The sequence below is a fragment of the Chiloscyllium plagiosum genome, unplaced genomic scaffold (assembly GCF_037043375.1).
Source record: "Chiloscyllium plagiosum isolate Xiang-an unplaced genomic scaffold, Cpla_swu_hap1 HiC_scaffold_3, whole genome shotgun sequence".
Classification (NCBI taxonomy): domain Eukaryota; kingdom Metazoa; phylum Chordata; class Chondrichthyes; order Orectolobiformes; family Hemiscylliidae; genus Chiloscyllium; species Chiloscyllium plagiosum.
This window is the reverse complement of record NW_028270141.1, coordinates 127,805,068-127,819,720: the sequence shown is the minus strand read 5'-3', so window position 1 is coordinate 127,819,720 and position 14,653 is coordinate 127,805,068. Positions and strand designations below refer to the sequence as shown.

The following is a 14,653-nucleotide window of genomic DNA, read 5'->3' as shown; positions in this document are numbered from 1 at the left end:
TATCTCTCTACCCTTCAGGCTCTCTGCCTTTATTCCTGATGAAGGGCTTTTGCCCGTAAGGTCGATTTTCCTGCTCCTCGGATGCTGCCTGAACTGCTGTGCTCTTCCAGCACCACTAATCCAGAATCTGTGTGCACCAATGTCCAAGTTCTAACACTTCTATATCCCGATGCTGCACCTTTTGCAAGGTTATGTTGTCTTGGTTCTTTTCAAGAGGGGTTGGAAAGTCAGTGATGCTGAAGTGACTAACAGACATGCCCAAAGTCAACAATCAGAGGACTCCTTAAGATTTGTTTTAAAACAGTTGTATAATGAAAGGGGAGTGGCCGTTCTCCCAGTTCAGGTTTTGTTTCTAGATTGGTTTAGTTTTAGCCGGCGGTCAGAAACTGCTGGAGACTTAGAGAAGCAGCTGCAGTGAAAAGAGGTTCCATGCTTCAACAGAGGTCTTGCCTGAAGTTTCTCTCTGAAACCTCTCCAGCCTGTAAGACACTTGTTTGAATTTACCTTTTGCCAAGGGGTGCATTTATACGATGTTGTAGGAATTGGAACAGCTCCTTTTTTAAGTTGTGATATCGTATCCGTTGGTTTATCAAATAAATTAAGTTATTCTAAATTCTGTTTTGTTTGGTGTTTCAAGTGCAGTGTGTAAATAAAATTTGTTTGACTTGAAGCTGAGTGGTTTGACCAGCTGCATCACTCCTGGAATATCCAGCTCACACCTGCCTTTTAAAGGGAAAATAATTATTCGGGTCCGGGCTACCTTCTCAAAATGTTTTGAAGGGGTCTGGCCTGGTCCAGCACCTTTATAACTTTCTCCAATTCTAATGCAAGAATCCCTGCAGTGTGGAAGCAATCCATTTGGCCTGAGTTCACACCAGCCCTCCGAAGAGCATCCCACTCAGACCCAACCCTCTACACTATCCCTGTAACTCTGTAGTTCCTATGGCTAACCCACTTAGCCTGCACATCTGTGGACACTGCAGGCAATTTAACATGACCAATCCATCTAACCCGAACATCTTTGGACTGCTGTAGGAAACCGGAGTACCTGGAGGCAATCTATGCAGACACAGGGAGAATGTGTAAACTCCACATAGAGTCACCAAGGGTGGAATTAAACCCAGGTTCCTGGCGTTATGGGGCAGCAGTGTTAACCACTGAGACTCTGTGCCACCCATTGACCTGAAACAATGGGTGGCATTTTGCCCACCCCAGAAGTGGCAAATAATTGGGAAGTAGCTGTTACTAAGGGATCAAACATTACAGGGTGATAGCAGGAGAATGGGGTTGAGAAAGATGTCAGGGAGTCATAGAGTCCTGTGGCATGGAAACAGACCCTTCAGTCCACTCATCCATGCTGACCAAGTTTCCCAAACCCAACTAGTCCCACTTGCCTGCATTTGGCCCACATCCCTCTAAACCTTTGCTATTCATGTACCGATCCAAATGTCTTTTAAATGTTGTAAATATACCTGCATCTATCACTTCATCTGGCAGTTTATTCCACACACAAACTACCTTCTGTGTGAAAATGTTGCCCCTCATGTCCCTTTTAAATCTTTTACTTCTAATCTTAAAAATATGCCCCTAGTTTTGAACTCACCCACACGGGGGAAGAAACCTTTGCTATTTACCTTATCTATGCTCCTCATGATTTTATAAACCTTTATAAGGTCACCCTTCAACCTCCTACGCTCCAGTGAAAATGCCCCAGTCTATCCATTTTACTCAAACCCTCCAATCCTGGCAAGTCTTTTCTGAACCCTCTCCAATTTAGTAGTATCTTTTCAATAGCAGGGTGACCAGAACTGTACACTGCACTCCTAAAGCAGACTCACCACCTTCTCACCAAGTGCTTTTCCAGCACCACACTCTCGACTCACCAACATCCCATACAACCTCAACAAAACATCCCAACTCCTGTACTCAGTGATCTGAGCAATGAAGGCTCGTGTGCTAAACACCTTCTTAACCACCCTGTCTACCTGTGATGCAACTTTCAAAGAACTCTGTACCTGAATCCTTAGGTCTGCCTGTTTGACAAATCTACCCAGGGCCTGCTTTTGTTTGTTTTACCAAAATGCAATAACTTGCATTTATCCAAATTAAACTCCATCTGCCACTACTTAGCCAGCCATGATCGAATGGTGGTGTACACTCGACGGGCCAATTGGCCTCAATCTGTTCCTGGATCATGGTTGCAGCTACCTCAATAATTATGATCTTTGTGGGAAGGTCAATTTCAACTTTCCTGAACCAGTGACCAATTAAAGTCTTTCACAGGTGAATTTATAGCCACTTCAGAGCCTTAAGCTGCCACTTGCCTGATCTGTGAGAAATGTGGCAGCCTCCCGGATAGTTATTAATGGGGCATCTGCTGGTCGGGTTGGGCCTTGATTTGCCACAATCTGAGGGCAATAATGGGCACAGATAGTGTTCAGGGAGGCTGCTGAAAACCACCACCAGGCCCTAACCCCATCACCTTCCCTCATGTCCCTGTCCCCATGATTCCCCCCAAAAATATCACTCACATTTCCTGGTCCCTGCCAGCAGACTGGACCTTCAACAGGTCGATCCCTCTGACTGACTGGCCAGTTCAAACAGAGTGGAACATCACTGTCCCGATATCTGATTGGCAGAGAGGCTGGTGGATAATTCATTCAGGAGTTAACTTAATTAACTTTCCTGTTTTTGAGGCCGGGGGTGTCTCTCTATCTCTCCTACCTCAGCAGTGAGACAAAGAAATGGAAATTCCAGTCATGAACTCCATTTATCTTCTCCCCTTCCCCCAACAAAACCAGACCTGATGATCACTTCTCGTATTTCTGTTTTCATATTCAATAAAAGGCAGGACAAAGTCAGTAGGTGGTCAAAAGATATATAGAATTCTTGGTTTTAAAATGAGAAGAATGGAATGCATCAGTAAAGAAGTTATGCTAAACCTACATGAAACACTGATTAGGCCTTTACACGAGAGTGTGGAGTTTAATACTTAGCACTACGTTTTAGCAAGGTGGCCAAGGTCCAGGAGAGGGTGCTGGAGAGATTTACTGCATTAATACCAGGTCTGCAGGGCCTCTGTGTGGAGGGACTGCAGAAGTTGGGGTTACTTACCTTAGAGCAGAAAGGGTTAGTAAGTGATTGGAGAGATCTATTCAAAACCATGAAGGGTAAAGGAGGAGAAACTGTGGGAGAGGTTTTAATGATGAGAGTATGTGAATTTCAGTTGTTGTAACGAGGAAATGACATCATCGTAGGAAATGACATCACCAACCTAAGGAAATATAAACACACAAATAGAAAGCAGATCATGCCGCTAGTGCTTCATCTGGGGGCTCACTGATGATAATACCTGGTATGGTGACGAAACATCTGAAAACAAACCTTCTAGCTCAGTGAGCAAACCTACATCCAGTTGCAACAATGTGCAGTTGTCAAGGGGCTGGTTAGCTGACTTTGTTGTACAGCTGGCTTGAGGTGCAGCCTAATGCCAACAGCATGGGTTCAAGTCCTGCACAGGCTGAGGTCACCATGAAGGAAAACGTCCTCAAACTCTCCTTTTACATTAGATGTGGTGACCCTCGGGTTAAACCACCACCAGTTCTCTCTCATGAGACAGTAGCCGTATCTATGGTCTGGTCAGACGAGAATGACTTTTCCTGTAGCATTGTGATCTGGAAAGCACTGCCTGGAATGGTGATAGAAGCAAATTCAGTCACAACATTCGAAAGATAAATGTTTCCACGATGAGGGAATATTTGCGTGTAGGTGTGAAAAGAGCAGGTCAGTGTAATGATCTGGTTAAAAATCGACCAAACAGCCAGCACAGGAGTCCCCTCCCCCAGCGCTGTGTCACTCTGTGAGGCTATTATTCAATCTGTCACATCAGTGTCTGCCCCACTTCAGCAATGTCACCCCTGACCCCTCACCTGTAACCTCTGACTCACTGTCAGTGACACCACAGATGATCATCGAATAAAATATCGTTTATTTACAGAAACAATCGTTCCTGTCACTGCACCTTGGGGATTTACAGGACACTTGGTAGACGGAAAGATTTCACAGAAGCATGAGGTGCATGTGCTTCTCACTCCTCAAGTCAAGAGTCCACCAGCACCTCCAGATCCAATGGTTAAATTCAAAAACGTATCTGATGGTTGGTACTTTGTCAGGTGAGTTTAGTTGCTGATGTATTGTAGAAACACAGCAGAGGGTACTTATGTTGAAGTGGTAGTGCCCCTACCTTCGGCCCAGTTCAAGTCCCATCTGGAAGATCATCTGGAGGCAGGTTGAAGAGGGGAGGAACAGAGAAACTCAGCAGCTCTGCCAGCATCTGTGAAGAGAGAAAACTCACACGGAGTCTGGTATGGTTCTTCAGTGAACAGGTGAAGTTGGAGTAGGAGAAGAAAGGAAGGAAATCCAAAACAGAGTGAATGCATGTGCATAATAATTAAAGCTGGGGAGTTACAGATGCAGATTACAATGTGGAATTATGATGGGATTTGGAGGAGCTGGTGTTGGACTGCGATGTACAAAATTAAAAATCACGCAACTCCAGCTTATTTTCCAACAGGTTTATTTGGAAGCACTAGCTTTCAGATTGTCAACCACCTGATGAAGGAGCAGCACTCCAAAAGCTAGTGCTTTCGAATTATGATGTAGCAGTGATAGAGATCTGGCTCAAGGCAGTGAAACACTGCACGTTAAATAAGCTGCTCAGGAAAGGAAGGGAGACAAGGCAGTGGTGTTGTGGCTGTCCTGGAACAGCTTGGCTCGGGATGTGGCAAGTTCATGAGCACGAGTCTGCAGTCCTACTGCCGGAATGTTGTCAGGGCCCACAGCCTTTGTGGTATCCAGTGCCACCAACCATTTCTTGATATTGATGCAGAGTAAATCAAATTGGCTTCAGGTAAGCATCTGTGATGCTGGGGACCACTGGAAAAGGTAGAGATGGGTCATCCACTCGGCACTGCTGGTGAAGATTGCTGCAAATGCCTTGTCCTTTGCATTCATCTGCTGGTCTCTCCCATCCCTGAGGAGAGGGAATATTTGTGGAGCCTCCCCCTCCAGTGAGATGTTTAATTGTCCACCACCATTCACAACTGGATATGGCGGGACTGCAAAGCTTCCATCTGATCTGTTGGTTGTGGGATCCCTTAGCTCTGTCTATCACTTGCTGTTTGTGCTATTTGGCACGCATGTAGTCCTGGTTTGTAGCTTCTAGGAGAAAATGAGGTCTGCAAATGCTGGAGATCAGAATCGAAACGTGTGGTGCTGGAAAAGCACAGCCAGTCAGGCAGCATCTGGGGAGCAGGAAAGTCGACATTTTGAGCATAAGCCCTTCATGCCCCACATTCTTGTTGAAGAGCAGATGCTCGAAACATTGATTCTCCTGCTCCTTGGATGCTGCCTGACCAGCTGATTTGTAGCTTTACCAGGTCAACACCTCATTTTAAAGGTATGCCTGGTGCTGTTCATTGTATGCCCTCTTGCACTCTCCATTAAACAAGGGTTGATCCCTGGCTTGATGGTATTGGTAGGGTGAAGATAGAAGCGGAAATTGCTGGATAAGCTCAGGAAGTTTGGCAGTATCTGTGGAGGGAAATCAGAGTTAACATTCTGGGTCATTGTTATGAGGAAGGGTCACTTAATCCGAAACATTAACTCAAGATTTCTCTCCATAGAGGCTGCCAGACCTGCTGAGCTTTTCCAGCAATTTCCGTTTTGTTTCTGATTTTTTGGTTTTCATTGGGTAGAGTGGGGAATAGGCTTGGCTGTGATTGGCTTGGATTTTATTGGTTTGGTTTTCATTGGGTAGAGTGGGGAATAGGCTTGGCTGTGATTGGCTTGGATTTTATTGGAGGATGATTCTGCTGCTGTTGATGGCCCACGGTGCTCATGATGGCTGGTCTTGTGTTGCTAGATCATTCAATGTCTGTCCCATTTAGCACGATTAGAGACAAAAAAAAGTCTGCAGATGCTGGAATCCAAAGTAGACAGGCAGGAGGTTGGTAGAACACAGCAAGCCACGATGACAGTGCCACACAGCAAGATGGAGGGTATTCTTAATGTGAAGGTAGGTCTTTGTCTTCACATGGACTGTGCAGGGACCTGCAGCTGCAGCCGGCAGATTAGTGAGCACGAGGTCAAGTATGTCTTTCCCTCTTTTTGGTTCCCTCACCACCTGTCACAGACATGTTTTACCAGCAATGTCCTGGAGAAGTGGACCAGATCGCTCACCACTTTTGGTGGACACTGAAATCCACCACCCGGCATATATTCTGTGCCCTTGTTACCCTCCGTGCTTCCTCCTAGTGGTGTTCAACATGGAGGAGCACGGATACATCAGCTGCGGGCGGACAGTCCATGGGAATCAGCCAGAGGTTTCCTTGCCTACATTTGACTTGATACCATGAGACTTCATGGGATCAGGAGTTAATATTGAGGACTCCGAGGACAACTCACTCCCTGGTATATGTGACAGTGCTGCCACCTCTGCTGTGTCAGTCCTGATGATGCTGCAGGACATATCCAGAGGCTGTGATAATGGCCCATCATCTGAGAATACAACTGCTCCTCCACATTCACATTCACGTGGAGCTGGCTCCTGTTTTTCCAAAATTCTTCATATTTCTTGAAAAGAAAGTCATGACCTTTAATTTGTGGAAGATCCAAGGTTTCCTTGAGCTGTCTGATGTTCTATTTTACTGTCATTATTTTCAACAGCTTTTCGCCAGCTCTACCCTCCCCTTACCCATAAATGACATTGTTCCAATGTGACTCGCCACCAAACCATTGAGGACATTTTCCATATATGTGTCTCGGCAATGGGTATCAGTGCGATTTATTGTTCACAGAGCCGCTTAGAATTAGGCACAGGTCAAAGATCAGCCCTGATATTGGTAGTAGCCCTGATAGTAGTTGGTATTATTTGACATTAAGGTGCCACTTAAAGGTTTCATCCAAATTCGTAAGTCATGACAGGAGAGCTCAAAGCCATGGTGTGCTCTTCCTGCTCTACGTGGGAAGCTGGCCACATTTCCAGTGCCCAGGGCCAGCATAGGGGCAGGAAGGGTCTCAGCTGCAGCTCCTTGAAGCTCAGCTTTCAGAACTGGAGGAATGGCTGGAGACACTGTGGATCATCCATGAAGCTGAGAGTACTGCGAATAGCACATACAGGGAGATGGTCACACTGCAGGCTCATATTTCATAGGCAGAAAGGGAATGGGTGACCACCAGGCAGAGTAAGGGGCTAGGCAGGCAGTGCAGGAACCCCCTGTGGCTATTTCCTGCAAAACAGACACTTTGGATAATGTCGGGGGGAATGGTGCCTCAGAGAGGACCAGTAACAGCCACATCTGTTTCCTACGGTTCACCCTGTAGCAAAGGAGAGGAGGGGAAAGTGTGAGAATGCAATAGCTATCGGGGATTCAACTGGAAGGGGAATAGATGGATGTTTCTCTGGCAACAAATGAGATTCCTTGGTGTTTGGGTCAAGGATGTCTCAGAATGACTACAGGATATCTTGGAGGAGGAGGGTGAACAGCCAGTGGTCATGGTATACATTGGTCCCAATGATAGAGGATAAAGTATGGCATGAGGTCCTAAATGCAGAATAAAGGGTGTTAGGAAGTAAGTTGAAAGTATGACCTTAAAGGTTGTGATGTCAGGATTACTACTATTGCCACGTGCGAGTCAGAGTAGAAAGTCCAGGAAATTATAATTGAACACATGCTGGAAAGGTGGTGCAAGGGGAGGGTTGCAGATTCCTGGGACATTGGGACTGGTTTTGGGGAAGTGGAACCAGTACTAACTGGATGGGTTGCACATGGTCAGTGATCTCAGGTTCAGGATAATGCTGCAGGATTTCCTCAGGATAATGTCCTTGGCCCAAACATCTTCAGCTGTTTCATTAATAATCCTCCCTCCATTATAAGGTCAGAAGTAGGATATTCACTAATGATTACACAATGTCCAGCACCATTTGTCACTCATCAGACATTAAAGCAGCCCTTATGCAAAGCAGCAAGACCTGGGCAGTATCCAGGTTTGGGCTGACAAATGATAAGTAACATTCAATACAAATGATAGGCAATGACTGTCTCCAACAGGGGAGAAAGTGACCATTGTCACTTGACATTCAGTGGTGTTACTATCCCTGAATCCCCCACTATCTACATCCTCGGAGTTCCCATTGACCAAAAAATCAACTGGACTAATCAGCAGAGGCCTCACCTTCATTCCCCTACGCTCCCGGATTAATGAGTTCAACACGCGGCGTGACATCGAACAATTCTTCCGCCGCCTTCGCCTCCGTGCCTACTTCTTTAACCAAGACTCTCGCCCACCCTCTGACGACCCCTTCTCCTGCCTCCAACACACCGCATCCACCTGGACACCCCGTGCTGGTCTCATACCTGCTCTCGACCTCTTCATAGCCAACTGCCGCCGCGATATTAACCGCCACCTGAACTCCCCCACCCCTCTCACCCACTTCAACCTCTCACCCTCGGAACGCGCAGCCCTCCACTCACTCCGTTGCAACCCCAACCTCACTATCAAACCAGCAGACAAGGGAGGTGCGGTAGTAGTTTGGCGCACCGACCTCTACACCGCTGAGGCCAAACGCCAGCTCGCAGATACCTCCTCCTACTGCCCCCTTGACCATGACCCCACCCCCCCACCACCAAACCATCATCTCCCAGACCGTCCATAATCTCATCACCTCGGGGGATCTCCCATCCACCGCCTCCAACCTCATAGTCCCACAACCCCGCACCTCCCACTTCTACCTCCTGCCCAAAATCCACAAACCTGACTGCCCCGGCCGACCCATTGTCTCAGCCTGCTCCTGCCCCACCGAACTCATCTCCGCATACCTTGACATCGTCCTGTCCCCCTTAGTCCAAGAACTCCCCACCTACGTTCGGGACACCACCCATGCCCTCCACCTGCTCCATGATTTTCGCTTCCCCGGTCCCCAACGCCTTATTTTCACCATGGACATCCAGTCCCTGTACACCTCCATCCCCCATCACGAAGGACTCAAAGCCCTCCGCTTCTTTCTTTCCCGCCGTACCGACCAGTACCCTTCCACTGACACCCTCCTTCGACTGACTGAACTGGTCCTCACCCTGAACAACTTCTCTTTCCAATCCTCCCACTTCCTCCAAACGAAAGGAGTAGCCATGGGCACCCGCATGGGCCCCAGCTATGCCTGCCTCTTCGTAGGATATGTGGAACAATCCATCTTCCGCAACTACACTGGCCCCACCCCCCACCTTTTCCTCCGCTACATCGATGACTGTATCGGCGCCGCCTCGTGCTCCCACGAGGAGGTTGAACAGTTCATCCACTTCACCAACACCTTCCACCCTGACCTCAAATTCACCTGGACAGTCTCAGATTCCTCCCTCCCCTTCCTCGACCTTTCTATTTCTATCTCAGGCGACCGAATCAACACGGACATCTACTACAAACCGACTGACTCCCACAGCTACCTGGACTACACCTCCTCCCATCCTGCCTCCTGTAAAAACGCCATCCCATTCTCCCAATTCCTTCGACTCCGCCGCATCTGCTCCCAGGAGGACCAGTTCCAAAAACGCACAACCAAGATGGCCTCCTTCTTCAAGGACCGCAATTTCCCCCCCGACGTGGTCGACGATGCCCTCCACCGCATCTCTTCCACTTCCCGCTCCTCCGCCCTTGAGCTCCGCCCCTCCAACTGCCACCAGGACAGAACCCCATGGTCCTCACCTACCACCCCACCAATCTCCATGTACAGCGCATCATCCGCCGTCATTTCCGCCACCTCCAAACAGCATTCCGTAAAGACCACTCCCTCCGTGACTCCCTCATCAGATCGACACCCCCCACCAACCCAACCTCCACTCCCGGCACCTTCTCCTGCAACCGCAGGAGGTGCAAGACTTGTGCCCACACCTCCCCCCTCACCTCCCTCCAAGGCCCCAAAGGAAACTTCCATATCCGCCACAGATTCACCTGCACCTCCACACACATCATCTATTGCATCCTCTGCACCTGATGTGGCCTCCTCTATATTGGGGAGACAGGCCGGCTACTTGCGGAGCGTTTCAGAGAACACCTCTGGGACACCCGGACCAACCAACCCAACCACCCTGTAGCTCAACATTTCAATTCCCCCTCCCACTCCACCAAGGATATGCAGGTCTTTGGACTCCTCCATCGTCAGACCACAACAAAACGACGGTTGGAGGAAGAACGCCTCATCTTCCGCCTAGGAACCCTCCAACCACAAGGGATGAACTCGGATTTCACCAGTTTCTCATTTCCCCTCCCCCCACCCTGTCTCAGTCAAATCCATAGAATTCAGCACCGCCTTCCTAACCTGCAATCTTTTTCCCGACCTCTCCGCCCCCATCCCAGTCTGACCTATCACCCTCACCTTGACCTCTTTCCACCTATCACATTTCCGACGCCCCTCCCCCAAGTCCCTCCTCCCTACCTTTTGTCTTAGCCTGCTGGACAAACTTTCCTCATTCCTGAAGAAGGGCTTATGCCCGAAACGTCGTTTCACCTGTTCCCTGGATGCTGCCTGACCTGCTGCGCTTTTCCAGCAACACATTTCCAGCTCTGGACTAATCATATAACTACTGTGGCTACAAGAACAGGTCAGAGGCATCCTGCAACAAATAACTCACCTATTAACTCTCCAAAACATGTCCATCATCTACAAGGCAAAAGTGTGATGGAATATTCCCCACCTGACTGCCATTGGGCAGCTCCAATAACATTCAAGCAGCTTGACACCATCCACATCAAAGCAGTTCACTTGATTGGCATCAGATTCACAAGCATCTACTCTCTCCACCATCGACACATGGTAGCTGCGATATGTATCATCTGCACAATGCACTGCAGAAATTCAAGAGGAATCCTTCGACAACAAAGTAAAACAAAGAACTGCGATGTTGGGAATATAAAACAGAAATGGAAAGTTCTGGAGAAACTCAGCGGGTCTCACAATATCTGTGGAAAAAAAATCTGTGATGATGGTACACTGGACTTGAAATGTTAGCTCTGTTTTTCTCTCCACAGATGCTGCCTGACCTGCTGAGTTTCTCCAACACTTTCTGCTTTTTCTGCTAAAATAGCACCTTCCAAACCCATGACACCCCCACCCCCTCCAACTTCACCTGGAAGGAGAAGGGCAGCAGATACGGGGGATCACCACCACCTGCAAATTCCTGAATTGGAAATATATTACCATCCTTTCTGTTTCTCTGGGTCAAATTCCTGGAACACCCTCCCTAGCGAGATTGTGTATGTACCTACACCAAATAGACAGAAGTAGTCTGGGAGGCAGCTAAATGCCACCTTCTCAAGGGCAGGTCGGGATGGGCAATAAATACTCATATATCCCATGAATAAAGATTTTAAAACATCCTCCTGACATCACCTTCAGAAACGGTTCCCTCTCATTCTTGTCCCATGAGTCAGCGAGAACAGCTTTTCTTTGTCTCCCTTACCTAACTCATGTCACTGTCTGGTACAGCTCCAACCAACTGTCCAAGGACAAATTTCCCAGCTTCTCCACCCTAAACCTATTGGTAAAATCCCTCTGCATCCTCACAAGGTGCAAATATCATTCCTAAAGTGTGAGTGATTATCACTTCACACAATGCTTAAGCTGTGACCTAACCAGCAGTTTACAAAGCTTCAGCATGATCTCCCCCCATTTGTACTCACTACCCCTAGTAATGAAGCTCAAAATCCCCCATGCTTCCTTAATATGTGCTGCATCTTTCAATGGTCAATATCCCTCAGATCTCCCTGTCCCTGGTGCCTTTCTGTCATCGATAATGATTCCCAACATCCCTTTTCCCAGAGTGTCTCACCTCACACTTGCCCGTCCTAATTTCCATCTGCCACATGTCTGCCCATTCTGTGAGGTTATTGATGACATTCCTGTAGCTGGGATTGCACTGAATGGTGGAGGGTTCTCAATGACCTGAATGGCTGTCACCTGTTCACATTGTCCTGTTAATCTACTCAGATCCAGGCAGACGCTGTCACGAATGAAATGCCTATATTCATATTGCAGGGCAGTTGATAGGAAACTGGAAGAGAAACAATATGAAGAACATGTGCTTGAATTCCTGAAGGATTTGGAAGAAGACAACCAACCCTTTGAACCAGGAATATTTTCTCTTAATTTCTTTAGCAGACGTGGGCTAATGGATATAGCTTTTCTTAAAACTTCCCAATGATTTCCTTTTCCTGGAAGGTTCTGTTCCCTTTACTGTTATATATAACAGTCAATATAACATATAACAATCAATCATGCTTAACTCTGTCTTAAACTGTTTTATTCATGTGCAAGGTACATCTTGGCTTTAACCTGGATTAGCATGCATAATTATGGTCTCCTTATCTAAAAAAGGGTTTACTTAATTGTTGGGATTTAGATTCAAATTCCAGAGAAAAAAAGTTTGTGTTATGCAATGATCTTCCTGGTAAGAAGGACAACATTAAATGCAAACCAAAGAGAATGATTATACAATAAGGGTGAAGGTTGGCACTAAACATTTCACTCATTGAGGCATACCACAGTACACAGGTTCAGGACATGTGGGTCTGTCTTTCCATCAACACCCAAACATCTAACATTCTTTGAACCTGATCTGTTGACTCATAAAGTACTTTGATGTTTTTGCCTAAGTCAATTTAGCTCAAACAGACACACAAAACCCTCTTGCAGCTTGAACAGTTCAACTTTAATTTCACAGTCTACCTCAACCCCTGTCACCACAGCTACTCGCAGATTGCCTCTCTCGCTCTCTCTTTTTCGCTCTCTCCCTTTCCATCCCTCTTCACGTCTGCATCTACATCTTAATACTCTGTTCTAAGAACTTCTTAAAAGAGCCTTTTTCTTTCAATTTCTGTACAGGCAGTTGCCATTAATCTGAACACAGGATTTTATACTGATCTAATACATCTAGATGTTTTATGGGAAATCTTCAACCTGTTTCTACATTACTTATGGAAAATCCCTTAGACTATGACAATGAACCATCAACTGATAATGCTCCTGTCCATTTGCTATGATGAACTCCAACCTTTCACTCTCAGAAAGACCTTGATTTAGCAAGTGTGCTCCTGGTAAGGCTCCTGGCACACTCACCTTTTTATATCCCGTTCTCTGTCCTGCCTGAAAACTCTGTGTCCAGGGATGTTGAGCTGCCATCCTTGCCTCTCTTTTAGCCAATAATCTATTATAGCAATTATAAATAAAGTCAGGGATATGATTCTTAAGAGAGGGAAGAAGCTCGGGGACCTGGATGTTTGTAGTTTATTATCTGCCTCATGAGCAGTCATTGCATTCCCCTACAGGATAAGTACATCCTTCCTTATGTAAAGAGACCAAAAGATTGTGATCCCACATTTATCACTGAAGTGAGAGATTCGTACTCTTCACTTCCATTGTAGTGAAGACCAGCATGCTCTTTGTTTTCCTCATTGTTTGCTGAATGCGTACATGAACTTTCAAACCACACATTAACCAGACATTAGGCTCCAGCTCTGGTCACTCTGACTGTCCCTGACAGAGCAGTCCTGGATGCTCATGTTCCTTTTAATATCCTTTATAGTGAGGATTTCTGTTCAAATCTAAGTTATTAGTCAGTGTTTCAGATTCATTTCTGACCAACCACCTCTGTGGGGCATTGGTGACATCAGTTTAAAGTCTTCTTACAGCACGTACCGAGGGTTAAATTCTATTATAGATGGGAAGCTGAGTCCTTCACTGGGAAGCAGGGATTAAATGTTCTTTAATCTTGTTTGAAATTAATGAATTGTGTACATCCTGAAACAGGGATGGTCCTGGTGATGGATTGGACTTACGTTTAATCTCAGTCATACTGGGTCAGAATGTTTCACGTTGATGTGGTAAGAGCTCATTGACAGTGGGAGGTATTACAGAACCTGATGGTTTGAGGTTGGTCAGTGCTGTAACTGCCCTGTGTCTGTCTGTGTTTTTCTAACTGCTGGGAATTTTTTTCTCACTGTGAAATAAAGAGGGTGATGCATCACAACACTTGGTTTCCTGTTAATTCTTATTCAAAGGGAAATCCGGATCACTGCTCACATCACAATTTTAATATTATACACAGCCTTCCACATTTCAGTGAAATCAATGTGTCAAAGTATTGAAGATTAAAAGTAATAATTCTCTTATTTCAGAAAATGAACCTGCTCTAATGGAGGGTATTTGTCCCACTGTGTACATGAACCATGGGCAAGGTGAGATTAGTGAGAGCACAGCCCCCATATCAGATAGAGTAGGACTGCGAAAGCTTGGGATTTCAAGCAAACCTGTTGGATTATAACCTAGTTTTGTGTGACTTCTGACCATATCCAGTAAGAGACAATTGACCAGTATCGTTTGAAGTTCAGTCATGTTCCCATTGCCTGATTCCCTCACTATTAACACCCTGGGGATTACCATTGACCAGAAACTGTATTGATATGATGAATCTAATTCACTGCAAGTCATTGAAAGCAGGTCAGAAACTAGGAATTCTGCAGTGAGTAACTCACCACCTAACCTCCCAAAGCCTGCCTAAGGCACAATTCAGGTGTAAAATTGGAATACTCTCCAAGATGTGCT

At 46.4% G+C, this 14,653-nt stretch overlaps 1 protein-coding gene across 1 annotated transcript in view; it reads left to right on the top strand.

The window, feature by feature from the left end:
• The window catches only part of LOC148151333 (uncharacterized), a 31,654-nt gene extending 17,675 nt beyond the window's left edge, over positions 1 to 13,979 (top strand). The window contains exons 4-5 of the mRNA XM_087976763.1: positions 3,998 to 4,172; positions 12,089 to 13,979. Of these exons, the coding sequence (XP_087832889.1) occupies positions 3,998 to 4,172; positions 12,089 to 12,254 (341 nt within the window). The 3' untranslated portion in view covers positions 12,255 to 13,979. The remainder of the gene's footprint in view (positions 1 to 3,997; positions 4,173 to 12,088) is intronic.
• The last annotated feature ends 674 nt before the right edge of the window (positions 13,980 to 14,653 follow it).